Source organism: Stegastes partitus, unplaced genomic scaffold (genome assembly GCF_000690725.1).
Source record: "Stegastes partitus isolate 25-593 unplaced genomic scaffold, Stegastes_partitus-1.0.2 Scaffold1067, whole genome shotgun sequence".
NCBI classification, from domain to species: domain Eukaryota; kingdom Metazoa; phylum Chordata; class Actinopteri; family Pomacentridae; genus Stegastes; species Stegastes partitus.
This window is the reverse complement of record NW_007578798.1, coordinates 39,978-56,015: the sequence shown is the minus strand read 5'-3', so window position 1 is coordinate 56,015 and position 16,038 is coordinate 39,978. Positions and strand designations below refer to the sequence as shown.

General features: G+C 40.7%; 1 protein-coding gene across 1 annotated transcript; it reads right to left on the bottom strand.

Moving 5' to 3' along the window:
- Positions 1 to 7,806: 7,806 nt before the first annotated feature.
- Positions 7,807 to 9,599, bottom strand: LOC103367593 (growth arrest and DNA damage-inducible protein GADD45 beta). The gene is made up of 4 exons (XM_008295673.1): positions 9,334 to 9,599; positions 8,996 to 9,097; positions 8,655 to 8,877; positions 7,807 to 8,495 (listed from the first exon to the last, which is right to left on the bottom strand). The coding sequence occupies exons 1-4, from the start codon at positions 9,375 to 9,377 to the stop codon at positions 8,382 to 8,384; spliced, it is 483 nt and encodes a 160-aa protein (XP_008293895.1). The 5' UTR covers positions 9,378 to 9,599; the 3' UTR covers positions 7,807 to 8,381.
- Positions 9,600 to 16,038: the final 6,439 nt, after the last annotated feature.

Genomic DNA, 16,038 nt, shown 5'->3' with positions numbered 1-16,038 from the left:
AGGATCTCCCTACGTAACACGTCGACGTGCCGTTCAGCTCGTCTCATAATCAAATAAAGACAACAATGGCTCCGGGCTCTCAACGGCTGCCTCGGCCTGCTCAGCGGTCCAATCGGCAGGCTCCATCTGTTTCCACGGCGACGTGACGCAGGGAGAGCAAGGAGCCTCCTCGCTGTTCGTGGATGCTGCTGCTGAACAGAAATAGCTGATGGAGTGACACACTGAGCTGCTTTTAAGGCCTCTAAAAATATTCTTGAGGATCAGTGATCTGATGAAAACACTCAGAGGGTCATCGCCATCAACGAGGAGAGCGCTCGTATCGTGTCATCAAAAGCTACACAGTGAGGACGTGGACAAAGATGAGTGTAGAGGGAATCAGCTTCCACCAGAATGACTCATGTAACTCATACGAGTGTTTTCAGATCTGCCACTTCTGTGGTGAGGCTTCGGTCAGGAGACCACAGAATCTATCGGACTCAAGGAAAGATACTCGACTCCAGAGTCCATCCAGAGATATGGGTTCAAGTCCAGGGTTAGAGAACAAGTCCAGCATCAAGATACCATCCAGGGTTATTTCTTTGGTTCTTGTCATTTATTCCAACCTGCACATCCAAATCAACAATTAAAGGCTCAGTAACATCCCAAGTCAAGAGCAACAAAGTCCAAGTACAGAATAACAAAAATCAGAAAACCAAGTCCAGAGTCAGGACCAATTAGTCTCAAATTCAGTCCAAAGTTAAGACCAGCAAGTCTGAAATCAAGTCCTGGGTCAAGACCAACACATCCAGAATCATGCAGCACAACAATAAATAATTCGGGTGAAATGAAGGTGTATTTGGATACACAAAAGCCATTATGATCTCTGTTGAATATATCAAATGTAAATCTGCAAGGTTAAGCCATAATTGCAGTAATTGTGCAGCTGAAGGTTTCAAAATGCTAATACTGCAATAAACCGAAGTACTGAACTCAAAGTACTTCATTATGACCCTGCAGAAAGGCACACATGGTTTCTGTGAGGTCTTAACACTCCCTGTTTCGCCTTGCTGCGCGCACACACACACAAATCATAGTGGGTGTGTGAAGTGATTAACTCAGGCTGGTACATTCCTTCCTCCACATCAGAGACAGCGTGTCTGTTCAAATTAAAGTCACATGACCTGTGCTCTGCTGTCACTGACGTCTCTGTGTCGCTAATGTCACATACAGTATGTGCATGTAGCTCAGGTGGAGCCAAGGCGTGAGCTGCCGGTCCGTAACAGGACATCCACGTCCTCACACTCATCACTGACGTTTATTTGTGTAACCGTGACAACCTTGGTTTACAAACCTCAGCCGGATGGCGCGCACCTCCAAAGCAAACAAGGTTCACAACTAACAGATAAATGTTTTACTTTTCTCTGCATACATCTGCTGTGTTAACAAATTTTTGGCACAAATTCCAAATGAAACTAATCCAAAATTCCTGCTAAAAAATTTTTACAAATCCAACATTTTCTGGTCACAGCTGCAGAAAGGTGAAAATTATTGTTGTTGACGTTGGTTGCAAAATGTATTTCCATCTTTTCTGATCTTTTAATCGCAATGGATTCTAATTTGTTGACTATCTGTTTTGTTTACTGTCTACTTTTATCACAAATCACTGTTATTATCATTGATTGGTTTTCTCTTTATTATGTTTACATGTCGGTCAGAACTCTTGCAGCCATTTCCTTTTGGTTTTCTTTGGTAAAGAAAAAAAATGCATTTCTGTCACAAATCAGCTGCAAGTAAACATAATTTCTAAGACAAACACTTGCTTCAAAAGGTCTGTAAAGAAAGATAGTGAAAGCTCAGCAACCAAGTGTTCAAATCACATGAAACCAAAACAGAATAAACTACAGCGTAAAGTGTGAAGCGAGGAAACCACTACGAATGGCTCCAAACCAGAAATCTGACGAACTCAACGTGTGAAAGACGCCTCGTCACAAAGTCTCCATGATGGTGAGCGAGGTGAAAAATACGTCTCAACGTGGGACAAATGTAAGTGTAAATATGTGAAGCGTAATTATGACGTCCTTGTGCTTGACTTGTTTATTTGAACTTAATCCTACTCTATAGCTGCTTCTACTGCACTGCAATACGCTTTGCTTTTGACTTCACTGCTTCCATTTGACAAAGCAGTTAATGCTAAATGATGCTAAACAATTATTTTGCATCTTATTTCTCAAACCAATATTAGTTGTTGTTGACCCGAAAAATCCACAACGGTGTATATGATAACTATAAGCTAACTGAAACAAGAAATTAACCTGCAAGACCTAAGATCTACATGCTCACAGGAATGAATGTTTGGAACTGCTTACTATACTGATTTGCTACCTGGAAGCTAATCATAAGCTAACAGGCAGCTCACTTAAAGCTAACAGGGTCTTAACGCTACCTATAAGCTAACATAATCTCCAAGCTAACTACGAGTTGTCAGAATCTAGACGCAAACTATAAGTTGACAGGATCTAGAAGCTAACTGCAAGCTAACAGGAAGCTCACTACGAGCTAACAGCATCTAGAAGCTAAGTTTAAGCTAGCAGAATCTCAAAGTTTACTTAAAGCTGTCAAAATCTAAAAGCTAGCTGTGAGCTAACTGGGCGTTGGAGCTAAGTGTAGGCTCTGAATGCAAGTTCTTTGCTTGTATTTTAACATTGCTGTATCAGTACTTTATTTGACTAAATGATTTGAGTGCTTCTTCAGTTCTCCTGTCAGTGTTGTTATGATGATCTTTGCCTCCAGCAGGCACATGATCATTTCTGCTGATCGGCTGTACCAGGTCTGCAACAGGGCCGCTGTTTGCTGTGCTGTCAGAGACCCATCCAGCCTGCGGAGGCCCCATCAGGGCAGGGCCGGTTGCCAATACAAACAGGCCTGTGGCGTCAGAGGAGCGGCGGAGTCCTCGTCACCTCCTGAGGTGGAGGGTTACAGCAGGATGTGACATCAGGATGTGACATCACGGGCAGAGCTGGCTGCAGACCGAGCTTCAGTTCACAGCCCAGCAGGTTTCACACAAACACACAGCTGGAAGAACTCAGTGTTCTCTGTGTTTATAGGAATATTTTACTCCCACATCTCTCACAGAACAACTTCAAGAGCAGAAAATAACCTTCAAAGGTGGGGAACATGAGAAAAGCTCAGAGGGAACCAGTAACATGCTGCTCTGTGCTTTTTTTAATTGTGTATAATGGTGCCTGAAATCCTGCAATAAACACACTGAACACGTTGTACCGTGTTAGCGAGCTACTTAGAACTAAGCCAAACTTAAAATCTAAATATAAGATAACAGGACCAACCTTTAAACTAATGGGACCAAGAAGTTAAGTGCAGGCTGATAGGTCAGAGATGCACACTGTGACCCAACAGGACCTGAATGCTGATTCTGGACTAACAGGACCAAGGACCACTTGTAGTTTTGGCAGCTGATTCTGATTCAGTTTTAGTCTCCTGATGAAAAGTGTGCATTAGCTTCAATCAAATGTGAGTCTTTTGATTTGTATTAGTTGTAGTCACAAAAACTAAAAATAATTCAGTCTGGCTTCCTCTGTGACACTTTAGTAAAAGTTTTGCTTTTATATTTTTATGTCACCTCAGCTGCTGTCTCCATCTTTGTTTAGGGTTACCATGGTTACAGGTGTTATGCTGGTCTGTGGCTCAGTGTCCATGTCCCACATCTCTGCAGTGATACGACAGACGGTCTTTCCTCAGTTAATCCAGTTATTATCATCTCCAAGCTCTGAACTGCTCTCTCTGGCTATCCCGCACATCCACTGTTAGCTGTTGTCTCATCAAGAAGAGAATTCAGTCACTTGTTGAGCAAAGTCCTTATTTCTGTCTGGGTTAACATGAAAAACATGAATATAGTGGTATAACTTTAGATGGATTGCCATCATAAATCCTAAAGTGACTCATTCCTTCTGACAGCAATATGAAAGATAACATTAACGTTGCATCCACGTCACCTGATAATGTTGCATTATATTGTTATAGATGTCAGCTGCTGCCTGTATGTTTGCAGTTTATCTCGACTATTTTGTTGCTTCCTCTTGATGTAAGTCTGTTTACTTAGAAGACCTGCCTAGAGCCATTACTGTCTGACATCCGAGGTGAATGTGGGTGCGTCTTAGTTTCCAGCCTTTCAACTCGTCAAATTGGTAAATCTGCTGAACAAGAGAAATTCAGAGGAAACTTGGATTAGGACGGACAGTGACGCCACAGATGCTGCAACTCACTGAAGACACTTTGCATTCAAACAACGAGGAGTTAATTTGTCCATTCGTCTGTTGTGAACATCATTGATTGTTTGGTATTTGTTGATGAAAAATCTAAAACACTTTGTCACAGTTCCAGTATCGAAATATTACTTCATATGTAGGTTTAGTTTAATTTTCATTGGGAGAATCGGTTAGTCAATTAATAGCTTCCGTTGCAGTTTTTGTTGATTAACGCTAAAGCCAAGACGCTTTAGAAAGCTAGCAGGTCTGAGAAGCTAACCCTGAACCAACATGACCTATACTAATTATAACCTAACACAACCTAGAACATCACAATAGACTGATTAGACTGATTAGCTAACGATAAGCCACGGGAACCGGGAAACCAATGATTAGCTGACAATGCCTTGAGGACTAATATTTGCAAAGAGATTCGAGAATTTAACTGTAGACCAACAGGACCTAAATACAAACTATAGGCTACGGGATCTAAAGGCTAACTCGAGCTAACAGGATGTAAATGGATTCATAAACTCATTCTCTAACACAGTGGTAAAGGTATATTTATTATCAGTTTTCTGAGTTTACTTGTGATCTAAAATATTGTTGTTATGTAATAAAATAAATTATATTAAAAAAATAAATGACATAATGATGTTTTTTCCCCAGATTTTATGGGTATGCAGGTAGAATTTGTGACCTACAGTTTTATAACAAAGCACATTAAGCAAATCAAATAAAACTGAAATCTTCTAAATCATGCAGAATTTCAGCTGAACAAGCTGCAAAGCCACCCCGAGCAAGGCAGCTACACTGCTGCAAGTTCAACTCCCACACACACTCAGACACTGTCCAGGCATCGCCATGGAAACCGAGGTGGTGTGAAGATGTCCACCAACACACTCCTCCAGGTTTTCATCCATTTTTATCCTGCAGAGTTGCAGTCAAGACTAAAATTGAAATAAGCAGTCATTACATGTCCAAAAGTATGTGGACAGCAGGACGTTCCCTCCATATGTGACCATGTGTGATCATTAATGTGCTTAGCATGTATAAATCTGTCTGTAGAACCGTGTTTTACATTTGAACCTAATTTAAATATCATTATTTGTTTAAAACTGTTTAAAAAAAAATAGAAGAAGTGGATTTTATATACAAAAAAGTATGAAAATGTTGATTTTTTAAAAATGCATTAAAGACAAGTTGAAACATTTCCAACCAGCTGGTAGATTTTTATAATAAAACTCAGTTTAACATACTTATCAAATGGTATGACTCCATATAATGTAGTTGTAAACAGACATAAGGTCATTTTACGTATTAATGCTTCATAAATGTCTCCTATGAGGAGACTTGATATTTTCATTTGTTCTATTTATACAGCACTCTTGACTGATTGTCCACTGGAGGAGGTACAGCTGCTAAATAATACTTTAATAATAACCAATTAGCTGTAGCAGAGAGTTACGACAATTAATTGATCATTAAAATAATTAACGTGCAAACATATTATTAACTGAGCAACTGCCATATTCTTAAGACAAAATAAGTTTGACAAAGCTAGTTTGGTTGGTTTCTCGAATGTGAAGGTTTTTACCATGTATGATAGTCAGTAAAGCATCTTGGGGGGGGTTGACTATCGGTTGGTCAACATTTTGTAGATGTCACTTTGGACTCTTTTTGTCATTGTATAGACTACTAATCATGAAAATAAGAATATTAAGAAATGTGAGCGGCAGAGGTGCAGATATTCTGACCTTTAGTCCCAAAATCAACATGTGTTCTATATTTCTCATAATGCACCTGAATGACTCTTTCACTAGAGACTTCCTGTGTAGCAGATAGCCACATCCTTCATACAGCATGTTTGTGGTGCGTTAACTGGGAAATTGGAACTCCTGACTTTGGAAAATGTCAACTGAAACGCAGCCTGAGGGAACAGTAGAAAAAGCTATATGAAAGTACATTATCTGTTAGCTCTTGTGTCTTATTTGCGACTCATTCAATCAGGTGTACACACAGCACTGTCCACATTCTGTGGACGTGTTGTTATGGTGTTTGTGTTGATAAAAGCAGCTGATAAAATACCACATATTGCATTATCAACTGGTATTGTTAACTGGGGTGACATGAAAAAGGTTCTATCTTGGTGTCTGTGAAGATTCCAGGTCATGGTTATTCTGGTAGATTAATCGTAGCAACTGGACTTGCTTGAGTTCCTTGAAGACGTTTCACCTCTCATCCAAGAGGCTTCATCAGTTCTGACTGACTAGTTGGAAGATCCAGATACTTGTAACCTTAAGGAGCCATTAACACCTGAGTTTTGGTTCCAGTTGGGGGTTTGTTGCTCCTCCTCCTCGTTATGTGAGTCGTTAGTACCACAATGGGGTTCATGTTGGTTTTCCTTCTGTACTCAAACACGTCCAACTTGGTGTGATGTAATTTCCAGCTTCAACTTCTGAGGTAAACATAATGCCATGGCTAGGTATTTTAACATTTAATACTAGAGAGCCTTCAGTTGAGGAAATAGTTGCACCTGCCAGTACAGCATTTTTGAAAACGTGACCTTCAACCTCTAGCAGAGCTATTTGTGCACTGATTGACTCCAAAAACGAATCATCCAAGGAGAGGCCATTCCTAGCTCACCTGTAAAATAACTTGTTAGACCTTAACACTCGAGCTAGAGACTGTTCACAGACACACAGATGGGACCGATTACTCTCGCAGCTATAATAATGGAATAAAAAAGTCTAGTCACAGTGTAGCTACGACTGATCAGAATGGTGTTGTTGGTCTCTGTAACGTTAATTCTGTTCTCAATAGTCAGACTCAGTTATTAAATATTAAAATGGCTGATTGTAGGAAGGCAGCATTGTAGTTTCATCCATGACTGAGAACACTAAACTGAAAATGTGTAAAAACACTGCAATGGTCCTTTAGGAGTTCCTTGGAGTTCATTAAGTTTGCCAACGTACTATGAGGACACTCAGCACAGACAGATTAACCTCCTGGTAAGCCTCAGGGCAGAAATCAGCTGTCATTCTCCTACTGTACATGTCAGGCTTGTTTTTCTCCAGGGACCTTAAATGACCCAAGTGTTCTAGAGCAAAAACAGTCCACTGATTAACCAATTAGTTGGCCTGCAGCAGTGTAACCAGCAACATTTTTCATGTACCTTGAGGCACTTTTTGAGCAAGACCAAATGCACCAGAAATTCTGATTACAGCTTCCCAAATGTGATTATATTATCCTAATTTTAAAGCTTTCTTTTATTTTTTCCCTTGTAAAAATATTATATTTCACTATTTCTAGATGCTTAATGCACCAAACCCAGGCTATAATTAAAGCAGCTGCTGGTTGGAGCCTCAGCCCTCTAGAGGTCCCATAATATGACCTTGTTTCACTGTTAACTGCTTGACAAAGAAAAATGATAAGACTTCTTGGGAACAGGCTTCATGATGTTTACTGCTGGAGGTCTGGAGTTTCAGTGCCAGAATAACAAACCATAAAATCAAGCTTCAACCCAACACACTCCTCCCAGATGAACCACTCAGAAATCGATGAGTTCTCGTCAACAATTTATTCATCAAACAGAATGCATCAACATTGGATTCACTTTTCACTCATATAATAATCTGCTCAGTAAAATAAACTAACATCATTTCAGTGTGCAATCATCATAAAAGTTCATGTGCGAGCGAACAGGTGAGCAGAACATCTGCAACACCTGCAGCACAGGTAGTCCAGAGCTTCACGTTAGCTCCTCAGTTCATTCATTCATCCGTTCAGTCACGTGACATCCAGCTGCTGTAACCCAGGTCGTGACTCTTCAGTTAAAACAAAATAAAACAAATAAAACAAAAAAAATCTCTGCAGGTCCACGACGTCCTGCACGGTCCGGTGCAACTTTCAGTACCGGTACCGCCATCATAAGTGCCTCCCCCAAGGCCAAAACATCCAGGCAGCAGGAAGGCTCCCAGGCACCCGGTTCGGTTCGGTTTGGTTCGGTTCGGTCACTTTCCGTCACTTAAACGCCATTTTATCCCCCTTCTGCACGAGGATTGGCTGTTTGGACTGTTTCCACTCCACTTCTCACCGCTCCGCAGCGGTCGGATTCGGTTCGGTTCGGTTTTGCTCGACTCAGCGGTCCTGCAGCTCCAAGCAGGGAACCCACTGGTTCCTGCAGCGGCTCTCCTCACAGAAGCTGCCCACATCCTGCAGGGCCTGGCACTGCAGCGGTTGCACAGGGGGGTTCTGCAAAACACAGCGGAGACGCTCGGTTATTAATGTATTCAATCATTACGTAACATTAGATTCTTGTGTTTTGAATGTTTACATGCTCTCAAATATACATTAAAGAAGTTTATCCAGTCAGGATCTGGTAAATGCAACAGAATTGGAGGTTGGACTTACAGTGACCAGGATGCAGTGCAGGTCTCGGGGCTCGTTGCCGTTTTGGTCCTCGGTGTCCTCCTCTAGCAGCTGAGCCAGCCGCCTCACGCCGGACACCCGCAGGATGTTGATGTCGTTGTCGCAGCAGAAAGCCTGCAGCAGCGTGAAGTGGATCTGCAGCGCGATATCATCCTGGTCCTCCTCATCAGTGGCGAGGACGCACAGAACCACGCTGTCCGGATCTCTGCAGGAGGAACAGGAGGAGGACAGACCCGGTTAGTGTCACGGCATCACTCCCACATCGGAACATAGAACAGGTGGTGTGTTCAGTCTTTTCTGTGAAGAACAAAACTCCTACTTACACATTCATGAGTTTGGCGGACTCGTAGACTCCCACCGTGAGGCAGTCCTGCCGCTGAGCCGCGACCAGCAACTCCTCCAGAGCCTGACTCACCGTCTCCATCCTGCAAAGACACGAGGCGGTTAGAAACGTGACCGAAACTGGCACAGAGAGCACACAAAAATACGAATAACTGCGGCTAAAAGCGCTAAAATCTACGAATGAAAGCTAAACATGAGAATAAAATCTTTAAATTGTGATTCAGAAGTAGAAGCTGCACTAAAACCTGCTCTGACATGTGATCGTGCAACCTCGTGCCAGTGCGCAATTACGCACAAGCGAAGCGCAGCTCAAACTTACTTTTTCTCGGTGCTGTTGGATCCAACAACCTCCTCAAGAGTCATGTTGAAGTCAGTAAAATAATCCACAAGATCCAGGATAAGAAGAAATATCCACAGCGCAGAGCGGCGGCTGTTCCGTTAAATTCCCGGAATAAAGTCCCAAGAAGAAGTAATCCAGATCGGCACAAAGATCCTTCCAGAGCTCGTGAACAGTGAAACTCAAAGATAAGTCCGTGAGCTGTGAGTCCGTCAGTAGGAAGCGAGCTGTCTGCTTCCGAGAGCTGAAACCTCGCGCTTTTATTGCCGCGTTCCGAAACGGGCGTCACCACGCCCGGTCGCTGGCCCGCTGATTGGTCCGCTGCTATCAATAGATCCCCCGGAGTCTGCGCCCATTGGCTGAGTACGCAGCAGACGACGGAGATCCCACGTGGGAGGTTTCGGAGAATCCCCCGCGCTCTCCCTCCTCTTCCTCTACCTTCTCCTCTCTCCGTGATCACTCCCAGTCTGTTTACTGGGAGATTTTTTCTCTCGGACTGGAGGAATTTCCAGATCTTCTCCCTCCCTGTTCCAAGGAAATGTTTCTGCAGAACTGAACCGAAACAAAGCCGGACGACAGACGGTTTGACCCGACACTGTCTCCACTTCACATCCGTGCACAAACGCCCCAATACAGCCGCACATTGATAAATTGAGTATTTTTTAAACGGAGTATGGTTGATGCAGAAATAGAGGGGAAGCTGGAGCAGGTGATCGGCCCCGTGTCTGAGCACGCGCCTACACACTGCATTGTGTAACGGCTGCAGGTTGTGCAAGAGGAGAGTTCAAATGGAAAAAAGACGCTCTGATAAACAGCAGAGCTTCACTTTAATGTAATTTCACAGATGGATGTTTGTGTTTTCCTTGCAGGCAGTTTGAAGACTGCTGCAGGACACTTTGTGTTCGGGAAGCTTCCTGCACTGCTGGACTGATGGACGTCTCCATCCGCACTAAAAATACCCTGTAAAGCTGAGAGCTGTTTACCTGCTGCAGCCTGAAGCAGCCACAGCGTGCAGAAGACAAGTGCATCAGAGAAATATCAAAATAACAATTATATTCATAATATACATTTATGGACGCAACGTCTACCTGAAGCGCTGCTTCTGTCACATGCACGCTTCATGTGTCTGCTTGTACCACACATGTCTGATCATGTCCCGAAGGCCTGGTCTGACCGTGTTCAGGGTGAAACCGGGTCTCAGACGCTCCCCAGCGGCCTCGTCGTGAGCCTGCAGCTGTGAAACAAGCAGCGGCAATTTCGGTACTCTCTGCAAAACCGGTTCCCCAACCCGGGCCACATGCAAAGCGAGGGGGACTCCTGCTGTTTGGGAACGTTTCAGGGGTTTTTAGGGAGTAAGAATAGATTTGTGCGACTCTAAAGGCGATGCAGTTCTAAAGGGGGGTTTCCAGGGAGTTTCAGGGACGCTGGTGGACTTTTGGAGATTTGAAACAAAACATAATCTAGAAACAAGTTGCAGGTTTATTGTTTACAGTCTTTTGTTAAAATTGCATTGATTTTATTTTATTTTCTGCTGAAAAGAAGCATGAAGCTCAGTTTCTGCACAGTGCCTTGAGTCTAAATGAAACTCTTTAGGCAACATTCATGACCATAAGTTTAAAAAGAACTTCTCGAATGCATGCAAATGAAGTTTAAAGGTCATTAGTTTGCATGTTTCTTTGTTAAAGTGAAACCACTGATGGCTGGTGTCATCGTGAAAGTGCTGATGGGTTCATTGATGAGTAATCAGAACTCACTGATTAAATTAACAGTGAACACAGATACCTGGAACATCAGTTTGACGAGCAGAGTCACAAGACTTTGGAGCTGCAGCTACAAATGCAATTTTCTTAAAATGTTCCTCAGTATCCTACATGTTTTTATTTTTTCGATCAAGCAGGAAGAAGAAACTTTCTGAAAACATTTACATTTTATTTATTGAACTGGTTTCAAGTTGACATTATTTGGTTTAAAGACTTATTTACAAGATAATGTCTGAGTTTCTGCAGGATTAAAGCTTCTGTGGTGTCACTGCGCCACCTGCTGGTTCCATCTGATTCATAGTCACTAATTATTTGTGCTCATATGTTTGTGTGTGATAGTTTTCATATTTATCTTCATAAGAGCTTGACTTTTTAATTTTAGTTTTCTTCAGGTATGTTTGGCTGGGTTTCTTGCTCCATTTCATTATTTATATGTTCATGTTTTTACAGATTTGTTGTAAAAAACCCTGAACTTAACAACAAAGCTGAAAGTATCCCTGCATAAAATAATGTGGTTATGAGTTGAATGAATACATGCAGCAAAGCTATATGATGTTTCTACATTATTGTAGGAGTGTATGACATCCTGTATTCTATGTTTCTGTTGCAACATTTTAAACATATTTGCCCCCAAAAACACCTTTAAAATAATAATGAACATTTCAGGGGAACACAGCTTTAATCTGAAATCTATTCACTTTAGTAAATTCATCTTTTTTTTCTACATTTAAGTATAAAGAAAACTTTAATTTGATGAATTATTTCATAAATTAAAAACTGATATATTCAGTCACATTGCTGTCTCTGATTTATTGAGTCATTTTATAGTAAAACACATATTCATATGCCTTGTCACAGATATAATCAAAAATTATTTCAGAACTCCGTGAATGAAAAATACATTTAACATCATCAAAAAACACTTAAACTCTTGTGAGGGTTAATGGTGGAAAAAAGGCTGATTAGTTTATAGTTAGAGGATTGAAATCAGCCTGATGAGGCCTGATCACAGTCAGTCACAGATTAAACAGTGTGCCGCCTTCATGATTACATCAGTTCATCAATGAAAGATCGAAACTTATTGTTTCTCAGCTTTTAATGTGAAACTTCTGATCACATGACCCCACTGAAAAGTATCAGTGACCTAACTAATGATTGATCAGTGGTCATCCCTTCATAGAGTTTAACAAAAGAGGAGCTTCAGAGTTTGTTTCATTAATCATATGATATAAATTCAAGCCTTAAAATGTTGATCTTTTGCATCTTAAAGTTCTTTTATCCTGAAAAACTTTCTAGACAATTAAAATGAGCATGTGTTTAAAAAACAAAATAAAAAGGGGCAATTTATGTTTAAAATTAAGATTTCAAGACTAAAATGTATATCATTTTTAAGTCACTTTTGTGTGTGTTTTTAGATAACAAAATTCCAGATTTAGTGCTTAAAACGTTATTTAACAAATGATGGATCATAAAAATCAACATTTAATTAACTGTCATGGGTCAGTAACATTTTAAACTAAACTTCAAGGTGTTTTAAAGATATAAATCAAAGTTTAATTGATTTTAAATGTGTGCAAATAAAGTTTTAAATACATTACGTTAGATTTATGCATGTTGAAGGTGAATTTAAAATGAAGGATGCAGTTGTCCAGTGCACTCTTTGTTACTTATTTTTCATTTAAAAAAATGAAACTAAGATCAATGGGGCTTCAAAATTATAAAATATTTATGCAGAGTTCTTGAAACATTTCTGCTGGATCTTAAAATCTTAACTTAAAAAAGTATTTTGCTTTATAAATTCAACATAGCTGACTGTCAAAATGTGAAATGAAGCCAGTCTCATGAACAACTGAGGAAACTGTTCAATGTTTAAGGTCAATAAAATTCAAAGTGGTTTTTAAAGTTTGGTTTTAAATGTATACAGCTATCTGCAGTTTCTGGTGATATTTTAACATTTAAATCACTTGACTGGGATTCAGAATCCACAAACCGACTGATGGCCCCTTTAATTTTGGGTGTGATGCCTCCTGCTGTTCCTCAGTCTGCAGGTTTTCCTGTGGCTCTCAGCCTCCTTTCAGCTCATTTACATGTGATTGCCATTTGACACATTATCACTAGTTTCTCCTCCTGCCTCGCCCTCGGTCGGCTGGGATGGGCTCCAGCCCCCCCGCCACCCTAGTGACGATTAGGCGGGGTATAGATACTGGATCGTTTATCCTCCATAGTCTGAGGATCATTTAATGAAACTAAATGCTCTCTCTGAATACACAGATCTCAGTGTGTCTGTCAGGTTGATCCTCCTCCTCAGCTGCTGAACGTCAGATTTGTTGTTTAAACTTCAACAAACAGAGAAAGGTCATTCATGCAACTTTCACTCACAGAAGATTCAGACACAGACGTATAGACTTTTACTGATTGTTTCTCTCTTTTCACTTCTAGTGGGTCACCAGGGGGAACAAGTCTGTTGTTAAATGTAACTTTACAGCTAGAAGGCATCCATAGCGTTCACTTTATACTTAGATGATGTATACAACAACTTTATACCAAAAAACATCCTCAAACTGAGCTTTGACAACCTAAAGTTTAAATTTATACTTAAAAGATGACCTTGACTTGTACCGAAAAGCTTTATATTTAACGATGTCCAAAAACTGTAACTTTACAATTAAAAGATGTCTGAAGGATGTCAACCTGCATTCCTAAATCACATCAGACATGTTAATCTCCTACTTAACCCTATTCAGGACTTTCATGTTGCCATACGTAGAAAGTCTTTCAAGGTCCATTGGACTGCAAGAAAGAATACATGCAAAATATTTGTTGGTATTCATTATAGACTTTTAGACTGTGTTAAATACATTTTCTGATAAGTTTAGGGCTGCAAGGTGGCTCGGTGGTTACCACCATTGTCTTGCAGCTAGACGGTTGCCGGTTCTTTCTGTGTGGAGTTTGCATGTTCTCCCCGTGCAGCGTGGGTTCTCTCTGGGTTCTCCGGCTTCCTCCCACAGTCCAAAAACATGTTGAGGTTAACTGGTGATTCTAAATTGTCCGTAAGTGTGAATGTGAGTGTGCTTGGTTGTCTGTCTCTAAGTGTAGCCCTGTGATGGACTGGTGACCTGTCCAGGGTGTCCCCTGCCTTCACCCTGAGTTGTCTTGGACAGACTCCAGCTCTCCGTGACCCTAGTGAGGATTAAACTGTGTATAGATGATGGATGGATGATAAGCTGACGTATATTTGGATCCAAATGCATGATAAATGTCCCTCTTTTAAGATTAAAAAAATCTTTACAAATAAAGAACAACACCTGTCCCCTAAGCCAAATGGCCTGGGGTCCAAAAGTCCTGAACAGGGTTAAATGAACACCAAAAATGTGACTTTATATCTTAAAGACATCCTAAAACGTAACTTTAACAGAAGTTCAAAACTTTAACTTTACACCTTCCAGTCATTCTAAAATATAACTTTATATCTAAAATATGTGGCAAACTTGATATTTAAAAAACATTTTAAACTTGAACTTTATACTTAAAAGGACACCTAAAATTTAACTTGCTACATAAAGGTTGTCCTAAAATTTTACTTTGTACTTGAAAGATGCCTTAAAAATGAAACTTTAAAAAGATGTTCTAAACTTTAACTTTACACCCCAAAAATAATTTAACTTGTCGTGCCTTTATTTTGAAGCGTGACGCAGGAAGCTCCTGTTTAGATCAGTGTAACTTGACACAGGTGTTGTCGCGGTTAAAGTCGTTTCAGCTTCGGGAGATGTTCGTGTAAGCGACAACAGCCATGACTGAACCGACAGAAAACGGTTTACCTGACGGCGCGCCAGAGCCGGAGCCTGTACGTGTTAGTCCATAATTATCGGCATTTATGCAGAAAGTGGGCACGGTGGTACCGACTAATACCTGAAAATCGACCGCTAATGTTAGCCGAGTCACGCTAGTTAGCTAGTTAATTGATTAGCCACGAAGGTAACGGTTAATAAACACGGGGCGAGCAGCTAGCTTAGCGTGGTTAGCGCTGTAGGCTAACTGTGAGGTAATTTGAAGATTAACTTCGTTGCTAATGCAGCTACGGAGCTAATTTGAAGATTAGCTTCGTTGCTAATACAGCTAACGGTGTGTTCGCAGGTGGAGTTAGTCACGGCGGCTGTGGAGGAGGAGGCCCCTCTGGGAGAAGTGTTTGACACTCCACTGGAAATATCACAGGTTATTTTCTGTTTTTAGCTGTTTACAATATGATGGGAGATGAACAGAAAAAAAAAAAAACGATAGCCCGCCTTTCACGGTAGCTTCAACAGGTTTATGTCCACCAGCGTCCATTCTGAAGTGTGAGTATTGTCAATATGCATTTAGAAAAAATCACTTTCTTTAATTTTAATATATTATAATTCTGCAGCAGATACCACAGAAATCTTTCCAAATCGACACCAAGAATTTTCCTGTTACATTTCTTAATCTCATCGTTTTCCTTCAGCAGTGTTCAAAACTCCACTCATAGCTCTGGAAGTTTTACATCAGCTCACTTGAGTTAAAAAATAAATGAATAAAATTCCTGGTATATTACTAGGAAACTTTCCGCACAGCAACATTTCTTAGATCTCTATTTAAAGCTATAATAAATTAAAATCTTTCTTTATATATAGTCGCTCGTACATGTGTAAAACTACACCAAGACACTGTTTGATGTGGTGGTTAATCTGATGAGGATGACAGTATAAAAAAAAAAAGTATTTGCTCTCACAGCTGAGTTTTAAGCCTTGTTGTACCGGCTTTACATGACAGAAATATCATGTGGCAGGTTTTTGAACAGAGTCTGGCGTGTCTTCTTTTCACAAAAAGAATATTATTTTCTAGATAAAGATGTTCGTGTTTCTTTGCAGGATGTCAAGCTGACAGAAGATGAAGCCTCAGAGGAGAGAGA